General features: G+C 40.4%; 1 protein-coding gene across 1 annotated transcript in view; it reads left to right on the plus strand.

Annotated features, from left to right (window-relative positions):
- CHP1 (calcineurin like EF-hand protein 1) overlaps positions 1-17777 on the plus strand; it is a 57153-nt gene continuing 39376 nt past the window's right edge. The window contains exons 1-2 of the mRNA XM_043985771.1: positions 1-314; positions 17030-17102. Of these exons, the coding sequence (XP_043841706.1) occupies positions 248-314; positions 17030-17102 (140 nt within the window). The 5' untranslated portion in view covers positions 1-247. The remainder of the gene's footprint in view (positions 315-17029; positions 17103-17777) is intronic.

The raw sequence follows: 17777 nt of genomic DNA on the forward strand, positions 1-17777 counted from the left end.
CGTGGACGTCGGTTCCGTGCACGGTGCTTACGGGCCGCTTTTGATTGGCTAATTTTCGGGCCGCCCTCCTCCTCGTGCCCGCCCACAGTCCTCCCTCGGGTCGGCTAAGCGTCTCTGCCTTTCCCTTCCTGACCCCTATCCCTTCCTTCCCTCTCCCTCCCCCCTTCCCTGCTACTGCTGCTGCTGCTGCTGCTGTTGCTGCCGCCGCCGCCACCTCCTCTTCGGGAGGAGCTCGTCCGTCTTGGCCATGGGTTCTCGGGCCTCCACCTTATTGCGGGATGAAGAACTCGAGGAAATAAAAAAGGAGACTGGCTGTGAGTCGGGACTGCGGGTGGGGACGAGCCGGGCCGCGAGTGTGGGCAGGGCAGCTGAGCTCCCTCTCCGGACCCCCGGGACACTTGCGGCCTCTCGGAGGCCAAGCTTCCGTAGCCATGTAGGGATCTCCCCACCCCTCCCGCCCCGAGCCGCAGCACCCCCCGACAGTGGCCGGGGAACCCGGTCCACTCCTTGGTCAGCCTGGCATCGCGCGACACGTCGCCGCCGTCCAGTCCGCGGACTTGTTCGGGCCGGAGGAGGGGGTGGGCGCGGGCGAGGGGGCTGGGGTGCGATCTCAGAATGCGGGCGCCCTCCGCTTTGTACGCGCATCCCATGTACTCATCCCCCCAAAGAGGGCGAGGGGTAACTCCAGAAATGAGGACGTCTGTTTGTTTAATCCCAACCTTCCCCTTCTCCAGCTCCTCTTTAAACCGAGCGGTGCCCCGCACTCTGCAAGACAAGCTGGATCTCCTTAGAGGAGACAGTCGGCTCTTGTGACGTTTCTGAGCAGGGACCTCAACCGCCACCAGCTGGTGGAAATCAGAGATCATTGCCAAGCATAGGAGGGGTGTCCACAAACCAGGAATTAAAGTTAGGCAATCCGAGTTTGGAGGAGTGACCCTCGACCAGAAACCTGGCCGCTGTGATGGATCTAAGGATGCCTCCAATAACCCGTCACCCTACCCAAAGATCACCTTTGTGAAAAGGAATCTATAGTTAGTCCACTAGATCATAATGATGAGTTATCCAAACTTGTTAGCAACATGTTGCTTACTGCCCTAATTTCCAGATATATTGACTTCTACCGCGATGGTGTGCCTTATAAAATGGCCTTTCGCAATTGAATGTGTTGCAGAAAATTTAGTGAGAGTTTGTACTACGAACTGGCCCAATATATGGATCTTCTCAGCCTGCACTGAGGAGGAGTAATAGAGGACTTTTAAGTAAATCAAGAGTAATAATAATGATAGCTGACATTTATATACTAATTTAAGATTTGCAAAGTACTCCACACAAGGACATAGATTTAGAGGTTAGAGGTTGTTTTAGAGAAGCAGTTGTGGGATAGTGGATAGGTCAAAAAAAGCTGGGTTCTGGGGCAGCTAGGTAGTGCAGTGGATAGAGCACAGGCCCTGGAGTCAGGAGGACCTGAGTTCAGATACGGCCTCAGACACTTAACACTTGCTAGCTATGTGACCCTGGACGAGTCATTTAACCCCAATTGCCTCACTTTAAAAAAAAGATCTGGGTTCTAATCCCACCTCTACTATACATAGCTTTGTGACTAAGCCAGTCACATCACCTTTCTGAGTTTCTTCATCTATAAAATGGGACAGTAATACAGGTATTGCCAGTCTCAAAGGGTCTTTGTGAGAGGATAAAATGAAATTATATGTAAAATACTTTGCAAACTTTAAACTGCTACTTGCATGTCAGCCATTATTATTATTATTATTGAACCCAGTTCCTTCATTTGATCTTTACAGCAACCCTGTAAGATGATTGCTTCAGTTACTCTCATTTTCCAGCTGGAGGAACTAAGACTAAATGAGTTAGTCTCCTTTTGGTCACACAGCTTTCCTGATCTATAGGTGAAACTTGAATCCAAGACTTTCCCCTGACTTCCAAAGTACAGCACCCTTTCTGTTATACCATATTGAATGCCTTTTACATAGATTATCTCTTTGGAGCCTTGTCATAACTCTGAATTATTACTACAGGTTTTATCCACACTTCACATTTAAGGAAACTTGGCCTTAGAAAGGTTGCGCTGTGTGTGTGTGGGGGGGGCAGCTAGGTGTCACAGTGGATAAAGCACCGGCCCTGGATTCAGGAAGACCTGAGTTCAAATCCAGCCTCAGACACTTGACACTACTAGCTATGTGACCCTGGGCAAGTCACTTAACCCTCATTGCCCCTACCAAAAAAAGAAAGAAAGGTTGCTGTTTGTCTCTCACTACACAGCCTAACCAGCTAGCAAAATGGAATTCAGACCTCCAGACTCAAGATCCAGTGCTTATTCTCCTACATCAGGCTAACTCCCAAGAATTTTATTTGAACTCTGGCTTGAGTTTTCTAAATAAGATACAAACATTGACCCTTTAGTGATGTCTGTCCCCAGTATTTGTGTTGCCATGAGAGATAGTTCCTCAACTTTAATGACCTGTATGTAAATGTATGTAAATCATAGAGGACATGGAATTGCTAGTTTTGTAAATATCTGATGGTCCCCTTGCGGTAAATAAAATACTGTCTTATACATCCTGACTAGGACTTTGTTGCACAGCTTTATAGAGCCTTAGAGGTGGGAGGGGCCTTCAAGGTTAAATAATCCTATCTTTCACCCATTGCAGGAATCTCCTCTTGTACCACATTCCTGGTAATTATCCAGCCTCTGTTTAAATACCTTCTGTGAGGTGAAGCTTACTAACTCAGAACTGCAAGGTTGTTCTTGGATCTTGAACAGGAAAGATAGTATAATTAAATGTTTTTGATTTACAGTACTCAGTTGGATTCTTAACCTCACATTCTCATTATGGCTGGTTCTAACTCTAGGAATAGAGATGTTTGGAGTTCTTAAGTGCATCAAGTACTTTATTACATTTAGTGACTTTGGCCTCTGGCCACATTCACAAGCACTTCCTATCATCATGCCCTATTGTCAACAGACACCAGGAAATAAGATCTTCAAACATATTTCACACCCCACCCCACCCCCTGAAAAACTACACACAAAATGAGGAAATGTGAAGAAGTTGGAGAGATCTTTCCTTTAAAGTGGAGAAGAAATAAGCTTAGAACTGCCCTGTGCCTGTCTGATTAAGTTTCTGTATCTTTTATGATTCCCAATTTCTCTCTTAAATTTTCCCCCCTGCCACCTGTTGTATTCAAACTTTCCCATCCATCAGAGAATGCCTTCAGCATGAAGCGGGTCTGGGTTTCAACAGATGAAGATATAAGTGATGGACCAGAAAGTGCTCCTAGCTCTCCTAGGAGGGATTCTAGCTTGCTTTTTGTTAGAGCAGGTGGGGTCAGCTTACTTGAAAAAATTGTACAGTACTCTCTTGTGAAGGTCAGCTGTACATAGACAACAAAAATATCCCTATAAAAGTATATGAAGGGGCTGCCAGGTGGCGCTGCAGTGGATAAAGCACAGGCCCTGGAGTCAAGAGGACCTGAGTTCAAATCCAGCCCGAAACACTTGACGCTTAACTAGCTGTGTGGCCTGAGCAAGTCACTTAACCCTCATTGCCCTGCAAAAAAAAAAAAAAGTATATTAAACCAAAGAACAACCTTTGCTTAAAAGTCTCATACCCTTGTTAAAATATTTTACTGAATAGGCTAATTTGACAGGGGTACTTAATCTGGGGACTTTTGACTAATAGGCTATCTGACTGCTATTAATTTCGTATGGGCTATTTAAAAAGTTCCACCACACTGCTCCACTCCCCAAATTGATAAGCAAAGGATTAAGAAGCCTCTTAACTAAATAATCAAAGCAGAGTTTATTTATGAGATACTATTTAAACATAAAAAAATACAGGGAAATAAAATGTACAACCCGGCTGCCTCCCGATGCTTCCACCTGCTGCCCTTGGAACTTTTTTAATACAATAAGGGCCATAGCCGCCTCTTGCCTTAGGGTATGTTCCACTTTCCCTACTCAGCTCCTTTCTTCTAACTTTGCTCTTCATCTTCTGGCCTCCTTCCAGCATCTCTAGTCTCCATTCCCTCCTTGTAGCCCCTTTCTGTCCGTTCCTCTCCAACCTCTTAACCTTCCGGCCTCTCCCTTGCTCCTAGTGCTCTAGCCTTCCTCTGTGTCCTTCTTCGTTCCCTTAATCTTCTCAGCCTCCTCTCTGTTCTTGTCCTTCGGCCTCCCTGCTGGCCTCTCTATTTTGTAATCCAACTCCCAGGTCTATATATATCTTTCTTCTCTTCTCTCAAATCTTGGGGCTTTTTGTGCCCTCACAGACCCCAAGCTAATCTGCCAACCAGGGCTGCAGCTGGGGGAACGGGGACGCTCAAGTGTCTCGTGCATACCATACCCAGGGCTCCAAGGGCCCGTCCCCCCTGCTGCGTGCCTAGGGACCACGGGCTACGCCAGAGCCTGGCCTGGATGAGCCTGGGATTTCTTGGATAGATCCTCTCAGGTCAGAGGGAGCTGGGGGCTTTTTCCCTCCCACACAGAAGAGACCCTGAGAGCCTAAGGCTTTCTAATCTCAGCCCAAAGGTAGGGTCCCCAAATCAAAATAAATTTTCACACCCTTAACAACCATAGCTCCAAATAATTAATAATACAATGCAAAACTTGGTGAGGTTTCACTTCATAGTGAGCAAATTAATGAAGATTATTCAAGATGGGAATAGACAATGTTGATGGGGTTCTAAAAAGACAGAGACCCATGCACTGTTGGTAGAGCCATGAATTGGTCCAGCCATTCTGGAAAGCCATTTGGAATTAATCAAGGAAAATAACTAAAATGTTCATACACTTTAGATATTCCGCTGCCGGCATAGATATGAAGGAGGTTAATGATAAAAAGAAAGTCGCAGTATAAATATTTACAGCAGCACTTTGTGGGGAATAGCTAATACCACTATTCTGTAAGAAATAATGGGCAGCTAGATAAAGCACTGGCCCTGGATTCAGGAGGAGGTGAGTTCAAATCCAGCCTCGGACACTTGACACTTACTAGCTATGTGACCCTGGGCAAGTCACTTCGCCCCCATTGCCCTACAAAAAAAAAAAAAAGGAAAAAAAAAGAAATAATGGATTATTGAATACAGAGAAGCCTGGAAAGACTTATATGTGAACTTATTTGAAGGAAAGAGAACCAGGAAAACAACATACACTATGATGACAACAGTGTAAATAGGAAATTATCTGCCTAGAGATGGATTTTGTTTTGTTTGTTAGATTTTTTGGTGGGGCAGGGTCATCAGTACAGCCCATTTACTATCTCTCCTTTTACCCTTTCCTCCCACTACCTTAACTGGCCCACTCCCTGATGTCCTATCAGTTCTGTGCAAGTCGAGAACAATTATCCTCCCTTGAGTTCTCCTTCCCTATCACATGGGGGGTGGGGTGGGAAATGGGGGGTTAAGTGACTTGGCCAGGGTCACACAGCTAGTAAGTGTCAAGTGTCTGAGGCTGGATTTGAACTCAGGTCCTCCTGAATCCAGGGCCTGTGCTTTATCCACTGCGCCACCTAGCTGCCCCATCCCTATCACATTGTAAGGTAATCTGAGAGCATGAATTTGAGATGATCTCTATGAAAACTTTGCATTGGAATTGGAAACCATATACTAAGATTTCTTTTTCATAGTTTCGGTTTGTTTGAAATTCAGATGGCCAGTTTAGCTGTTGTTCCCAACTTGAGTCATTAGCATTAGGTAAAATAATTCTAGGAGCAGTTCAGGTTTTTTTTTTTTACGTATAAGGTATTTTATTTTTTCTGTTACATGTAAAGATAGTTCTCAATTTTTGTTTATACAAGCTTTACAATTTCAGATTTTTCTCCCTCCCTTCCCTCCCTCCCCCCTCCCCTAGACAGCAGGTAATCTGATATAGGTTATATCTATATAGATATATAGATATAGATATAGATACACACACACACACACACACACACACATATATATATATATATATATATATATACACACATAATAACATTAATCCTATTTCTGCATTAGTCCTGTTATAAGAGAAAAAATCAGAGCAATGATGCAAAACCTCAAAATAGAAAAAAACAAACAACAGCACCCAAAACAAAAGAAATAGTATGGTTCATTCAGCATCTATATTCCACAGTTCTTTTTTTTTTTTCCTTGGATTTGGAGATCCTCTTCTATCATGAGTTCCCTGGAACTCTTCTGTACCATTGCATTGGTGAGAAGAATATAGTCCATCACAGTGGGTCAACACTCAATGTTGATGATACTGTGTACAATGTTCTTCTGGTTCTGCTCATCTGATTCAGCAGCAGCAGCAGTTCAGTATTAACCATTTTAATGGAACTAGAGATCATTTCACTTGCCAAATATCCTGTGTAAACAATAACAAATTGATATCTAGAACCAAGGCAGTATTGCATAGTGACTAAAGTTGGCCTCAAAGACAAGACATTTAAATCCTGCCTGACACACACTGGCTATGTGACCACGGGCAACTCGCTTACTTTCTTTGTGCCAGTCCAGGCAGTTCTTTTAAGTTGAAGAGAAAGTACCTCTTCTTTAGAGCCAAGCTTGGTCTTTGTACTTTTGTAACATCTCGTTTATGTTGTTATAGTCAGCGGGTGTATTTTTTCCTTAGCTCTATTTATTTGCTTGCCATCAGTTCACATAAGTCATCAAGTTTATTGCATAATAATCTTCCATTACATTCATATAACAATTTGTTCAGGTGATACTCCTCAAATGATGAACGTCTTGTTTGTTTCCAGTTCTTGATTATCACTAAAAAAAAGTACAGCTGTAAATATGTTGGTGTATGGGAAGCCTTTCTTTTTGTCATTGACACACTTGGCATATGTGCTTAGCAATGCAATGTATGGGTCAAAGGGTATGGATATTTTAATCACTTTCTTTGCTCATTCTAAATTGCTTTCCAGAATGGTTGGATCACAGATCTACCCACAAGGCAATAGTTTACCTGTCTTTCTAGAACCATTCCTACATTGACTGTTGCCACCATTTATCATCTTTGCCAGTTTTCTGGATATCAGACAAAAACTTAAAAGTTGTTTTGATTCATTTTCTCTTATCATTAGTAATTTCAAGCATTCTTTCTTTTGGTCTTTAATAGTTTGCAGTTTTTTTGTTTGTTTGTTTTGGTTTTTTGTGAGGCAATTGGGGTTAAGTTACTTGCCCAGGGTCACACAGCTAGTAAGTGTTAAGTGTCTGAGGTCAAATTTGAACTCAGGTCCTCCTGAATCCAGGGCCAGTGCTCAATCCACTATGCCACCTAGTTGCCCCAATTTGCAGTTCTTTTGAGAACTATTCCTTTGACACTATACTTGTCTTTTGTTCTTATATATTTTTGTGAATTTTTTATCTGTCTTGGATATTGAATCCTCGTCAGATATTGGATAAATAGATTTTTCCTGCAGTCTGTTGCTTCTCTTCTTATCCTAGATGTGTTCATTTTGTTTGTGCAAAAGCTTTTCAATTTCATGTAATCAATATGACCTATTTTATCTTTTGTAATTGCCTCTGTCCCTTGTTTGCTTAAGAATTCATCCCCTAACTATAGTTTTTTTATTGAATAGAATTTTATTTTCAGAAATATATGTAAAAACAAATTTTAACATCGATTTTTTAAAAAAAATGTGTTCCAACTTCTCTTCCTCCTCCATTCCCACCCCCCACTCACTAGAACGCAAGCATTTCAAAATAAGTTATACATGAGTAGTCATGGAAAACATTCCCACATTAGCTAGGTTGTAAGAGAAAACAGTCAAAAAACTCCCAAAACTTCAGACTGAGGAATTGTCAAAGAGAAAAAAATTTTTTTAAAAAAATGTGTTTCCAGGGGCAGCTAGGTGGCGCAGTGGACAGAGCACCAGCCCTGGAACCAGGAGCACCCGAGCCCAAATCCGGCCCCAGACACCCAAGACCCACCAGCTGTGTGACCCCGGGCAAGCCACCCAACCCCAATTGCCTCACCAAAAAAAAAAAAAAGAAAGAAAGAAAAGAAAAAAAAATGTGTTTCCATCTATTTTCAGATACTATCACTTCTTTCTCTGTAGATGGGTTGCCATTTTCATAAGTCCTTCAGGGTTATATTGGACCACTGCCTTGCTGAAAATAACCACATGCTTCCCAGCAGATCATCTTACACTATTGCTGTTATTTTGTATACAGTACATTTCACTCTGCTTCAGTTCATGTAGGTCTTTCCAGGTTTTTCTGATAGTATCCTGTTCATCATAACCTAAATAAAGTACCTTAAACTTGACAAAGAATTTTCTTCATATTAGCCCAGCAAAGTAGGTACCATATGTTTTGCCATTATATTCAATCATCATAACTATTTCCCTCCATCCTATTCCCTTCCCATGATATTTACTCTCTTTTCTATCTTCTTTTAAACTATTCCTCCTCAAAAGTGTTTTACTTCTGACTGTCCCCTCCCCTACTCTGCACTCCCTTTTTTTTTCACCCTTCCTTCCTTGTCCTCTTCCCCTCATACTTTCCTATGGGTTAAATAGATTACTCCTCTCAACTGGGTGTGAATGTTATTCCTCCATGAGCCAACTCTGATGAGTTTAAGGTCTTTGAGCTAATTCTGTGTTCCAAATTTTCTTCCTCCCTCTTTCCTCAACCCTCCCTATGAAATCAAGCAATTCAATATTTCATACTTGTGCTGTTATGCAGAACATCTTTACCCTCCTGGAAAGTATTTTGCTTTTTACTACTCTCTTCCCAAACCTGCCCTTCCCTCCTTCCCCTCTCCCCCTCTCCCTTATCATCTCCCTCCCCTCCCTCAGGGCAAAAATGTATTACTATACCCACTTGAGTATGTATGTTAGTCCTTTGAGCCAATTCTGATGATATTAAGGTTCACTCACTCCCCAATTCCTTCCCCCTCTTCCCCTCCCCTCCATAAGCTTTTTTCATGTGAACAACCTCTCCCCTTCCCCCTCCCCCAGTCTATTTCTCCTACACCTCAACCCTATTTTAAGGATGTCATTATGGGTTAGGTGGCACAGTGGACAGTGCACCAGCCCCGGACCCAGGAGGCCCCAAGCCCAAATCCGGCCCCAGACATAAGACAACCCACAAAGAACAAAACATAACATCCCTTTATATTCAGTTCAGATCTGTGTCCTCTGTTAAATCCTTACTGAGATAGTTCTTATGAGTTTGAAATATTATCTTCCCATGTAGGAATATAAATAGTTTGATCTTTTAATATCCTCATGAAGTCTTTTTCCTGTTTATCTTTTTATGCTTCTCCAGGGTCTTGTATTTGAAAGTCAAATTTTCTATTCAGTTCAGGTCTTTTCATAACAAATGCCTGAAAGTCTTCTTTCTCCTTGAAATTCCATGTTTGCCTCTGAAAGATGATGCTTAGTTTTGCTGGGTATGTGACTTTTGGCTGAAGTCCCAGTTCCTTTGCCCTCTGGAATATCATATTCCATGCCCTCCGGTCCTTTAATGTAGAAGCTGCTAGATCTTGCTTTATCCTTATTGGAGCTCCTCAGTATTTAAATTCCTTTTTTCTAGCTGCTTACAATATTTTCTCCTTGACCTGGGAGTTCTGGAATTTGGCTATAATATTCCTGGAGGTTTTCCTTTTGGGATCTCTTTCAGGAGGTGATCGGTGGATTCTTTCAATTTCTGTTTTAGCTTCTGCTTCTAGAATATCCGGGCAATTTTCCCTCATAATCTCTTGGAGGATGGTGTCTAAGCTCTTGTTTTGGTCATGGTTTTCAGGTAGTCCAATGATTTTCAAATGATCTCTCCTAGATTTATTTTCTAGGTCAGCTGTTTTTCCAAGGAAATATTTCACATTGCCCTCTATTTTTTCATTCAGTTGGATTTGCTTTACTGTGTCTTGGTTTCTCATAAAATTACTAGCTTCCATTTGTTCAATCCTAATTCTTTTTTTTTTTTTTTTGGTGAGGCAATTGGGGTTAAGTGACCTGCCCAGGGTCACACAGCTAGTAAGTGTTAAGTGTCTGAGGCCAGATTTAAACTCAGGTCCTCCTGAATCCAGGGCCAGTGCTTCATCCACTGCACCATCTAGCTGCCCCCAATCCTAATTCTTAGGCAATTATTTTCAGCAGACAGTTTTTTAATCTCCTTTTCCATTTGGCTTTTCAAACTGTTGACTTTTTTCTCATGACTCTCCTGCATTGCTCTCATTTCTCTTTCCATTCCTTCCTCTCTTTCTCTACATCTTCGTTCTTTCTCTCCTACTTTCTCTTCAAAGCCCCTTTTGAGAGCTTCCATGGCCTGAGACCAGTTCATATTTTTCTTGGAAGCTTTGGATGTTGGAGCTTTGACCCTATTATTATCTTCTTCTTCTGAGGATATATTGTGATCTACCTTACCCCCAAAGAAGTTTTCTATGGTCTTCTGCTTTCTCTGCCTACTCATCCTGGCTTATATTTATTGGCTTTTTACTCCTTAAAGTGTAGCGCTGCTTCCAGGACACACTGTTCGTGCTACAGCGTGGCCCAGGGGGTGATTGGGCTTCTTCTCAGCCTGCCTGGCTTGTGAGTAATTCCCTAACTATAGTTGTAAAAAGTTGTAAAAAGTATAATCTTTAATATTCAGGTCATGCATACATTTTGAATTTACTATAAACTATTTCCCTCTTGTATTTTCATTGATTTGCTCTCTCTTTTCCCTTCACAGAACTTTGTACATATCAGAAATTTGATAACTAATTTATTATTATTTTTTTTACTTTAGTGAGGCAATTGGGGTTAAGTGACTTGCCCAGGGTCACACAGCTAGTAAGTGTTAAGTGTCTGAGGCCGGATTTGAACTCAGGTACTCCTGACTCCAGGGCCGGTGCTCTATCCACTGCGCCACCTAGCTGCCCCTTTTTAAAAAATTTATTATTTTTTTTTTAATTTATTTTTTTAAGAAATTTGATAACTAATTGAAATATATTTCTCTAGATTAAACACGCTTGTGAAATACATAATTAAGAGGAAAGTTAATAAATGTTAAATTATTCTCACAAATTGTGTAATTTATACCTACTATTAAGGCATAACTTTATAGCAGTGTTCTGGCTAGGAATTATACTATTAAAGCAAGAGAGTGAAAAATGTAAAATGATATGAAAAATCATTAATGCAAATAGAATGATAAAAAATTCAGGTTTATTTTACTACATTCTAATGAAAGTGGAGAATAGGCAATTAGAGATAAATAGGGGGGAAATCAATTTTTAGGCTGGTAAAGTTTTTGTATGGAGAAAGTATAATTTTACCAGCAGTTCTCTACCATTCTTGTATCAGAAAAGCTGAAGCAATGGGGGATGCTGGTGTTGAGATTCTTATCCTTTCCACCACTAACAAGCTTTACATTGACAAAAGTGTTTGGATAATTGAAGAAACACCCTAGCTCCAAGTATTGTTCCCCTTCCCACTTAGAACCTCCTTTTTCTTTATGTTAACCACAGTAGCCAATTTTCATATTAGCAGGGCCACTGGGAATGAGGTTACGATATAAATTTTGTAATAGCAGCATGGTATAATGAGGGGAATGCTGGGCTTGGAGTTAGGAAGAACTGGGTTCAAATTTTTACTCTGATAACTGGCTGTAGAACAAGTTATTTAATCTCAGCCTCAGTTTTCTTATCTGTAGAATGGGGGTGATACCTGCTGATTCATACTTCCCAGGATTGTTGTGAGGCTCAAATGAGGAACTTTGGAAATCTTAAAGTGCTGTATAAATGTCTGTTATTTGGGGCATGAAATTCTATAGACAAAGCTTAGGAGTGGGTTCAGTAAATTTTTATTGAGCTACTTTGATATATAAGATAGTGTTTTAGGGGGTTCTTGCCTCCAGGGGCCTCACTCCTTATTATGGAAGATGAAACAGCCCGTAACTCTTAGTCCATATAAGCATGGTTGCCATGTGAGTGGTAAAATTTCAGTACTAGAAGAGTTAGGGTAGAGAAACCTTTCAAGGGACCTGAATATTGTTTATCATTTTTCTTTATTTGTGTGTTAATTCAGGATAATTGTAGAAATAAAACAGTTTTCATTTTTTTCCCTCTACTTCCCGCCCCCACTTTTTTTTTTAATTAATAAAGTATTTTATTTTTTTCCCGTTACATGTAAAGATAGTTCTCAACTTTTGTTTATACAGGCTTTCCAATTTCAGATTTTTCTCCCTCCCTCCCCCCTCCCCTAGACAGCAGGTAATCTGATATAGGTTTTATATATATATATATATATATATATATATATATATACACACACACACACATAATAACATTAATCCTATTTCTGCATTAGTCATGTTATAAGAGAAGAATCAGAGCAATGATGAAAAACCTCAAAATAGAAAAAACAACAGCACCAAAAACAAAAGAAATAGTATGGTTCATTCAGCATCTATGCTCCACAGTTCTTTCTTTTTTTTTTTCTTGGATTTGGAGATCTTCTTCTATCATGAGTTGCCTGGAACTCCGCCCCCACTTTTGTTTAATCTTTTTGTGCTTTTATGCCAGGCTGTCTCCTGCTAGTTAATGTTGTTACCTCTTCCGTTAAAAATACACAGTGCAGGAGGCAGCTAGGTGGCGCAGTGGATAAAGCTCTGGCCGTAGATTCAGGAGGACCTGAGTTCAAATTCAGTCTCAGACACTTGACACTTTTTACCTGTGTGACCCTGGGCAAGTCACTTAACCCTCATTGCCACGCCCCCCCCCCCCCCAAGTACACAGTGCATTATTCACTTTTCGAAGAGCTTAAAAGGATGGACAGTAAAGAAAATGACTGGAAAGTCTTTACCCTTTGACCCAGGGATTGTACTGGTGGGCCTGTATCCCAAGTGCTTTAGTGACAAAAAGAAAGGCTCCCCGAAAGAAATACTTCCCAAAATATTTATGTAGCAACAGTTTTTGTGCAACCAAAGAACTGGAAATAAAGTAGATGTTCACTGTTTGGAAGTAGACAAATGTATACAATGAATGTACTATAAGAAATGATGAATGTGATTAATACAGAGAAGCATGGAAAGGCAAATATCAACTAATGCAGAGTGAAGGAAGCAAAACCAGGAGAGTAATATTCACAATTACTCCCACAGTATAAATGGAAAGAACAACAAAACCTGAATGCTGGGAAATGAAAATGACCAAGATTGGTCTCCCCAAAAAAGATATGGGAAGGTAACTCCTCCTGTTCCTTTGCAGAAATAGGGGACCATGAGTGTAAAGTGCCTTAAATAATATCAGATTTTTTAAATATATTAGTTTTTTAGGCTCTTTTTTCTTCCTTCAAACTTTATTATAAGATATGGGATATAATGAGAAATATAGATATTACAAAAAAGATAGCAATCAGGGTTAAGTGACTTGCCCAGTCACACAGCTAGTATCAAGTGTCTGAGGCTGGATTTGAACTCAAGTCTTTCTGAATCCAGGGCCAGTGCTTTATCTACTGCGCCACCTAGCTGCCCCTAATAAAAAACTTTTAAGGTCTATTCCCTGTGCATGTGATGTAAAACATGGTATATTGGTTAATTTTGCTAAATTTTTTCTTGATTGTAAATGATGGTTCTTGGGGGGGGGGGGGCGAGCAGAGAATACAGTGGGAAATGTATATGATACAAAAACAAGATAAATTTTTTATTTTAAGATTCCATTCCATGTTAGATGTATAAGTCAAGAAGGCTTTCAGGATCCAGTTTCCTTCTTAGAAAGAGCGCAGGATCTAAAGTCAAAGGACCGGAGTTTGCGTCCCAACTTAGCCACTTTTAGCTAATGACCATGACCAGGTCTCTGAGCTGAATTTCATCGTATGTAATATGGGACTAATACTATTTGTTTTTTCCCACTTCCTAATAATGTATGTGAAGCACTTTGTAAACCTTAAAGTGTTATAGAAATGTGAACTATTATTATTTTATAGTATGAAATAATGCCTTGTTAGAGTAGATGAAAAAGATATCTTTCCTTCAATGACCATGAAATTCCCATTTATTTTTTATGTTAAACATTCCCATTTATGCTTCATAAGGAAGCAGCTTTAAACTGCTGAGGGTCTTCCTTTGGTCACCAAGAGTGATGTAGTTGTTAGGCAGTTGTTCTTAGCTAATGCCTTTCAAGAGAAAAGAGTTAACAGGAAACACAGTAGGGATTGAGTTGATGCCTGTAACTTCCTGAACTTCAGCTCCTTTTAGGGGAAGTTTGGAGCTGTGCCCAAATACACCCCACTCCCTTTTTACCCTTGTAGGGTGTGCTTTATGTTCACAGCTCAAAGAGTAGTATTATCATTTAATTCCCCAAAGCCCTTTGTAATAGTTTCAATAGTGAACTGCCTTTGGAATCCAGGAAGTAGGTCTTGAATGACACGACATTGGAGAATGTTAAATATTGACATTTGATTGTATATTTCCCCAGCAATTCAGTACCTTGCCCATAGTAGGTCTTCAGTAAATATTTGTTGAATAGCTCTGATCCAGTATGAAAATACCAGTTCATGGTATTGGTATCTTTAAAATAAAAATTTTTTAAATCTTGTAAAATTATGCATGTAGTCAGTTGTAAAGACTGAAGCATTTTACAAGTTAATACTATATGTTGGTTGCCCTACAAAATGCCTTTTGGGGGATGGAGAAGGTAGTCTAAAAAGCATCATGGAGAGATCTGTTTCAATTATAAGAGGTTTACACAAAAGAATATCTTTTGTTTGTTCAGTTCACTTTCTAAAAGGAAAGCAGCCTGAGAGGCATAATATTGGATTGGAATGTTATTTTATGATTGAGTCCTAGTGCCACTTCTAAGACAACTTGCTTATATAGTCCAAGCACCTGTATACCTCAGAATTCTAGTGGTGGTGCTGATTGAAGGGCTAGAGAAGGGGAAACATCATTTTTAGTGGTAGATAAGCCCTTTTCTGAACTTTCCCCCTCGTTTTGGGTTTTTTTTGTTTGTTTGTTTATTTTGTGGGGCAATGGGGGTTAAGTGACTTGCCCAGGGTCACACAGCTAGTGTCAAGTGTCTGAGGCCGGATTTGCACTCAGGTACTCCTGAATCCAGGGCCGGTGCTTAATCCACTGCACCACCTAGCTGCCCCCGCCTCATTTCTAAAATGGGGATAACACCTGAAGGTGTCTACCTCACAGGGTTGTAAGGATCAATTCAAATAATAGAGACTTGTCAGGTTTTGCCAGAGGGAGCCACTATATATGTTCAGATTAGGGTAGAAGGGTATTTTTAACTTCTGGTCTATCCCCTGATCTCTTCAAATTGCTGAACATAAAGAAGGCAGCCCATAAGAGTAAAACCTAAGGAAACTGTTGGTATCCTGATATTAACATCTGTTCTGTGATCTCTGGCCAAATTTTGCCCTACTCCCTTTTCTACGTTCCCTTATTTCACTTCACTTGCAGGTGGGTTTTTGTTTGGTTGTTTTACTGCTTTTCTTCTGGGCTATGACTAGATATTCTCAAAACTATGACTGAACTGTCTTAGAGAACTAATTGTGCCACAGCCCTTATCAGCTCCTCCCCAGCCCAGCCTCCAGTTACACATCTCTGGTCACATGCAGCCTTCCTGGAGACTGAACTGTAACAAAGTCCAGGCTTGCCACACCCTCCTTTTCTCCTTTGTTGTTTCCCCTACCTTTTCTGATACCTTATTTCTCCTGCACAAAAACTGAGTGGCTCAAAAAGGCCATTTTTAGGGACTAATTTTGTAAAGTTCTTTGCACTTTTGTCATTTGATAGTGACATCAAAACTTTGTATTCTGGATTTACTTTTCTGTGTGTCTTTCCCTTCCCCTAATAGGATGTGAACTCTTCAAGAGCAGAAACTGTTTCATTATCTTTTATTTTATCCTTAAGGCATAGTGCATAGGCACTTTAATAAATACTTATTGAATGGATGTTGGCATACCCTCTAATTCCCTAATTTTCTTGCTACCAGCCTTATTGGGAACTACACAGTACTCATGCTCAGTCAAGAAAAAGAAGGCTTATTTTAGGGTGATAGTAAGGTTATGACTAGGCTTTACCTTTCACAAGATGAGTGATGTCTCAAATGACTGATAAATGAATAAACCTGATTTAAGAGATATAGAATCAGGGCAGCTAGGTGGCACAGTGGATAGAGCACCAGCCCTGGAGTCAGGAGTACCTGAGTTCAAATCGGGCCTCGGACACTTGACACTTACTAGCTGTGTGACCCTGGGCAAGTCACTTAACCCCAATTGCCTCACTAAAAAAAAAAAAATTAAAAAAAAATTTTTTTAAAGAGATATAGAATCTCCTTATTGTTCCTTAATCTTTAATACTTAATGACTCGTCATTCACATAGTACCAAACTGAAACATCAAAATTGATAAATATGTTTGTGTTTATAGTCAACAGATATATATATATATATATATATATATATATATATATTTTTTAAGTGAGGCAATTGGGGTTAAGTGACTTGCCCAGGGTCACACAGCTAGTAAGTGTCAAGTGTCCGAGGCCGGATTTGAACTCAGGTACTCCTGACTCCAGGGCTGGTGCTCTATCTACTGTGCCACCTAGCTGCCCCAACAGATATGTTATTAAAATCTATCAATCAGCAAGAACATAAAGCCCTTGGAGTTTCTTTTTCTTTTTCTTTTTTTTTAAAGGAACATCTGAGTCTCCTTGGCTAAGAATTTATATGGGAAAGAGAACCTTTTAGAGTATATTGCTCTATGACATGTAGGTTTCAAGTTCTTAGCCAACTGAAATATTAACACAGAAATTTTAATTAAGCCCAGCCATTATTTGTGGCCATATTTGATTGCATTTGATTTAGCTTAGATTTTCTGGTTCGTTTTATTCAAGTATCTTTACTCACCTAAAATCTTAGTTTATTAATTTAGTTGGCCATATGGTGGCAAATTAGATGCAAGAGGAAGAACAAGTTAACCTGGTCCAAAAATGGTATGCAATATTGTATTTTGGTTTTGTGTTTAACTTTGTGGAGGGAAAGACCCTTGCCATATTAATCTGGATCTACTTTTGTATTCCTTAGTTTCCCACAGTCAAATCACCCGTCTCTACAGCCGGTTCACCAGCCTGGACAAAGGGGAGAATGGTACTCTCAGGTAAGTGTTGCCTTTCTTCATTTGCTGGACACCATTCCACCATTCCCAGGTGTTCTCTTACCAGCTGCCATTATGGCAAGGGCACACTAGACAGACACTTATCATACAAAGAGCTACCACTCCTTGAACAATGAGCTGCAGTCTCATTTGGTTCTCTTCATCCTTCCCACCGTGACCTCCTAGGCATGCTTGGCCAGTGAGATTAGCTAGTAACAGTTATATATTTATTGTCTTTGTACTGTTCCTTCTGTTTAACTCAAATATTTATATGGCTGGTTTTTAATCAAGATCAGGGTTAAGAAATAGGTGATGGGTTGCATGTCAGATAAGCCTGATTATTAAACTTCCCCACAGTAGCCTTTCTGTATCCCAGAACCAAGCTTGTTTTCTTTTTTTTCTTTTTTGTTTTTTTGTTTTTTTTTTTGCAGGCAATGGGGGTTAAGTGACTTGCCCAGGGTCACACAGCTAGTAAGTGTCAAGTGTCTGAGGCCAAATTTGAACTCAGGTACTCCTGAATTCAGGGCCGGTGCTTTAACCACTGCGCCATCTAGCTGCCCCCCAAGCTTGTTTTCTTATGGTGATGTAATGTGCTTTTAAACCATTTCATACTGATGCTTGTCTTGTTGAACTCAAATGAAGGAGCACTCCCTCTAGTAGTCATTCATCTTGGTCCCA

This window comes from Dromiciops gliroides, chromosome 2, assembly GCF_019393635.1.
Source record: "Dromiciops gliroides isolate mDroGli1 chromosome 2, mDroGli1.pri, whole genome shotgun sequence".
NCBI classification, from domain to species: Eukaryota; Metazoa; Chordata; class Mammalia; order Microbiotheria; family Microbiotheriidae; genus Dromiciops; species Dromiciops gliroides.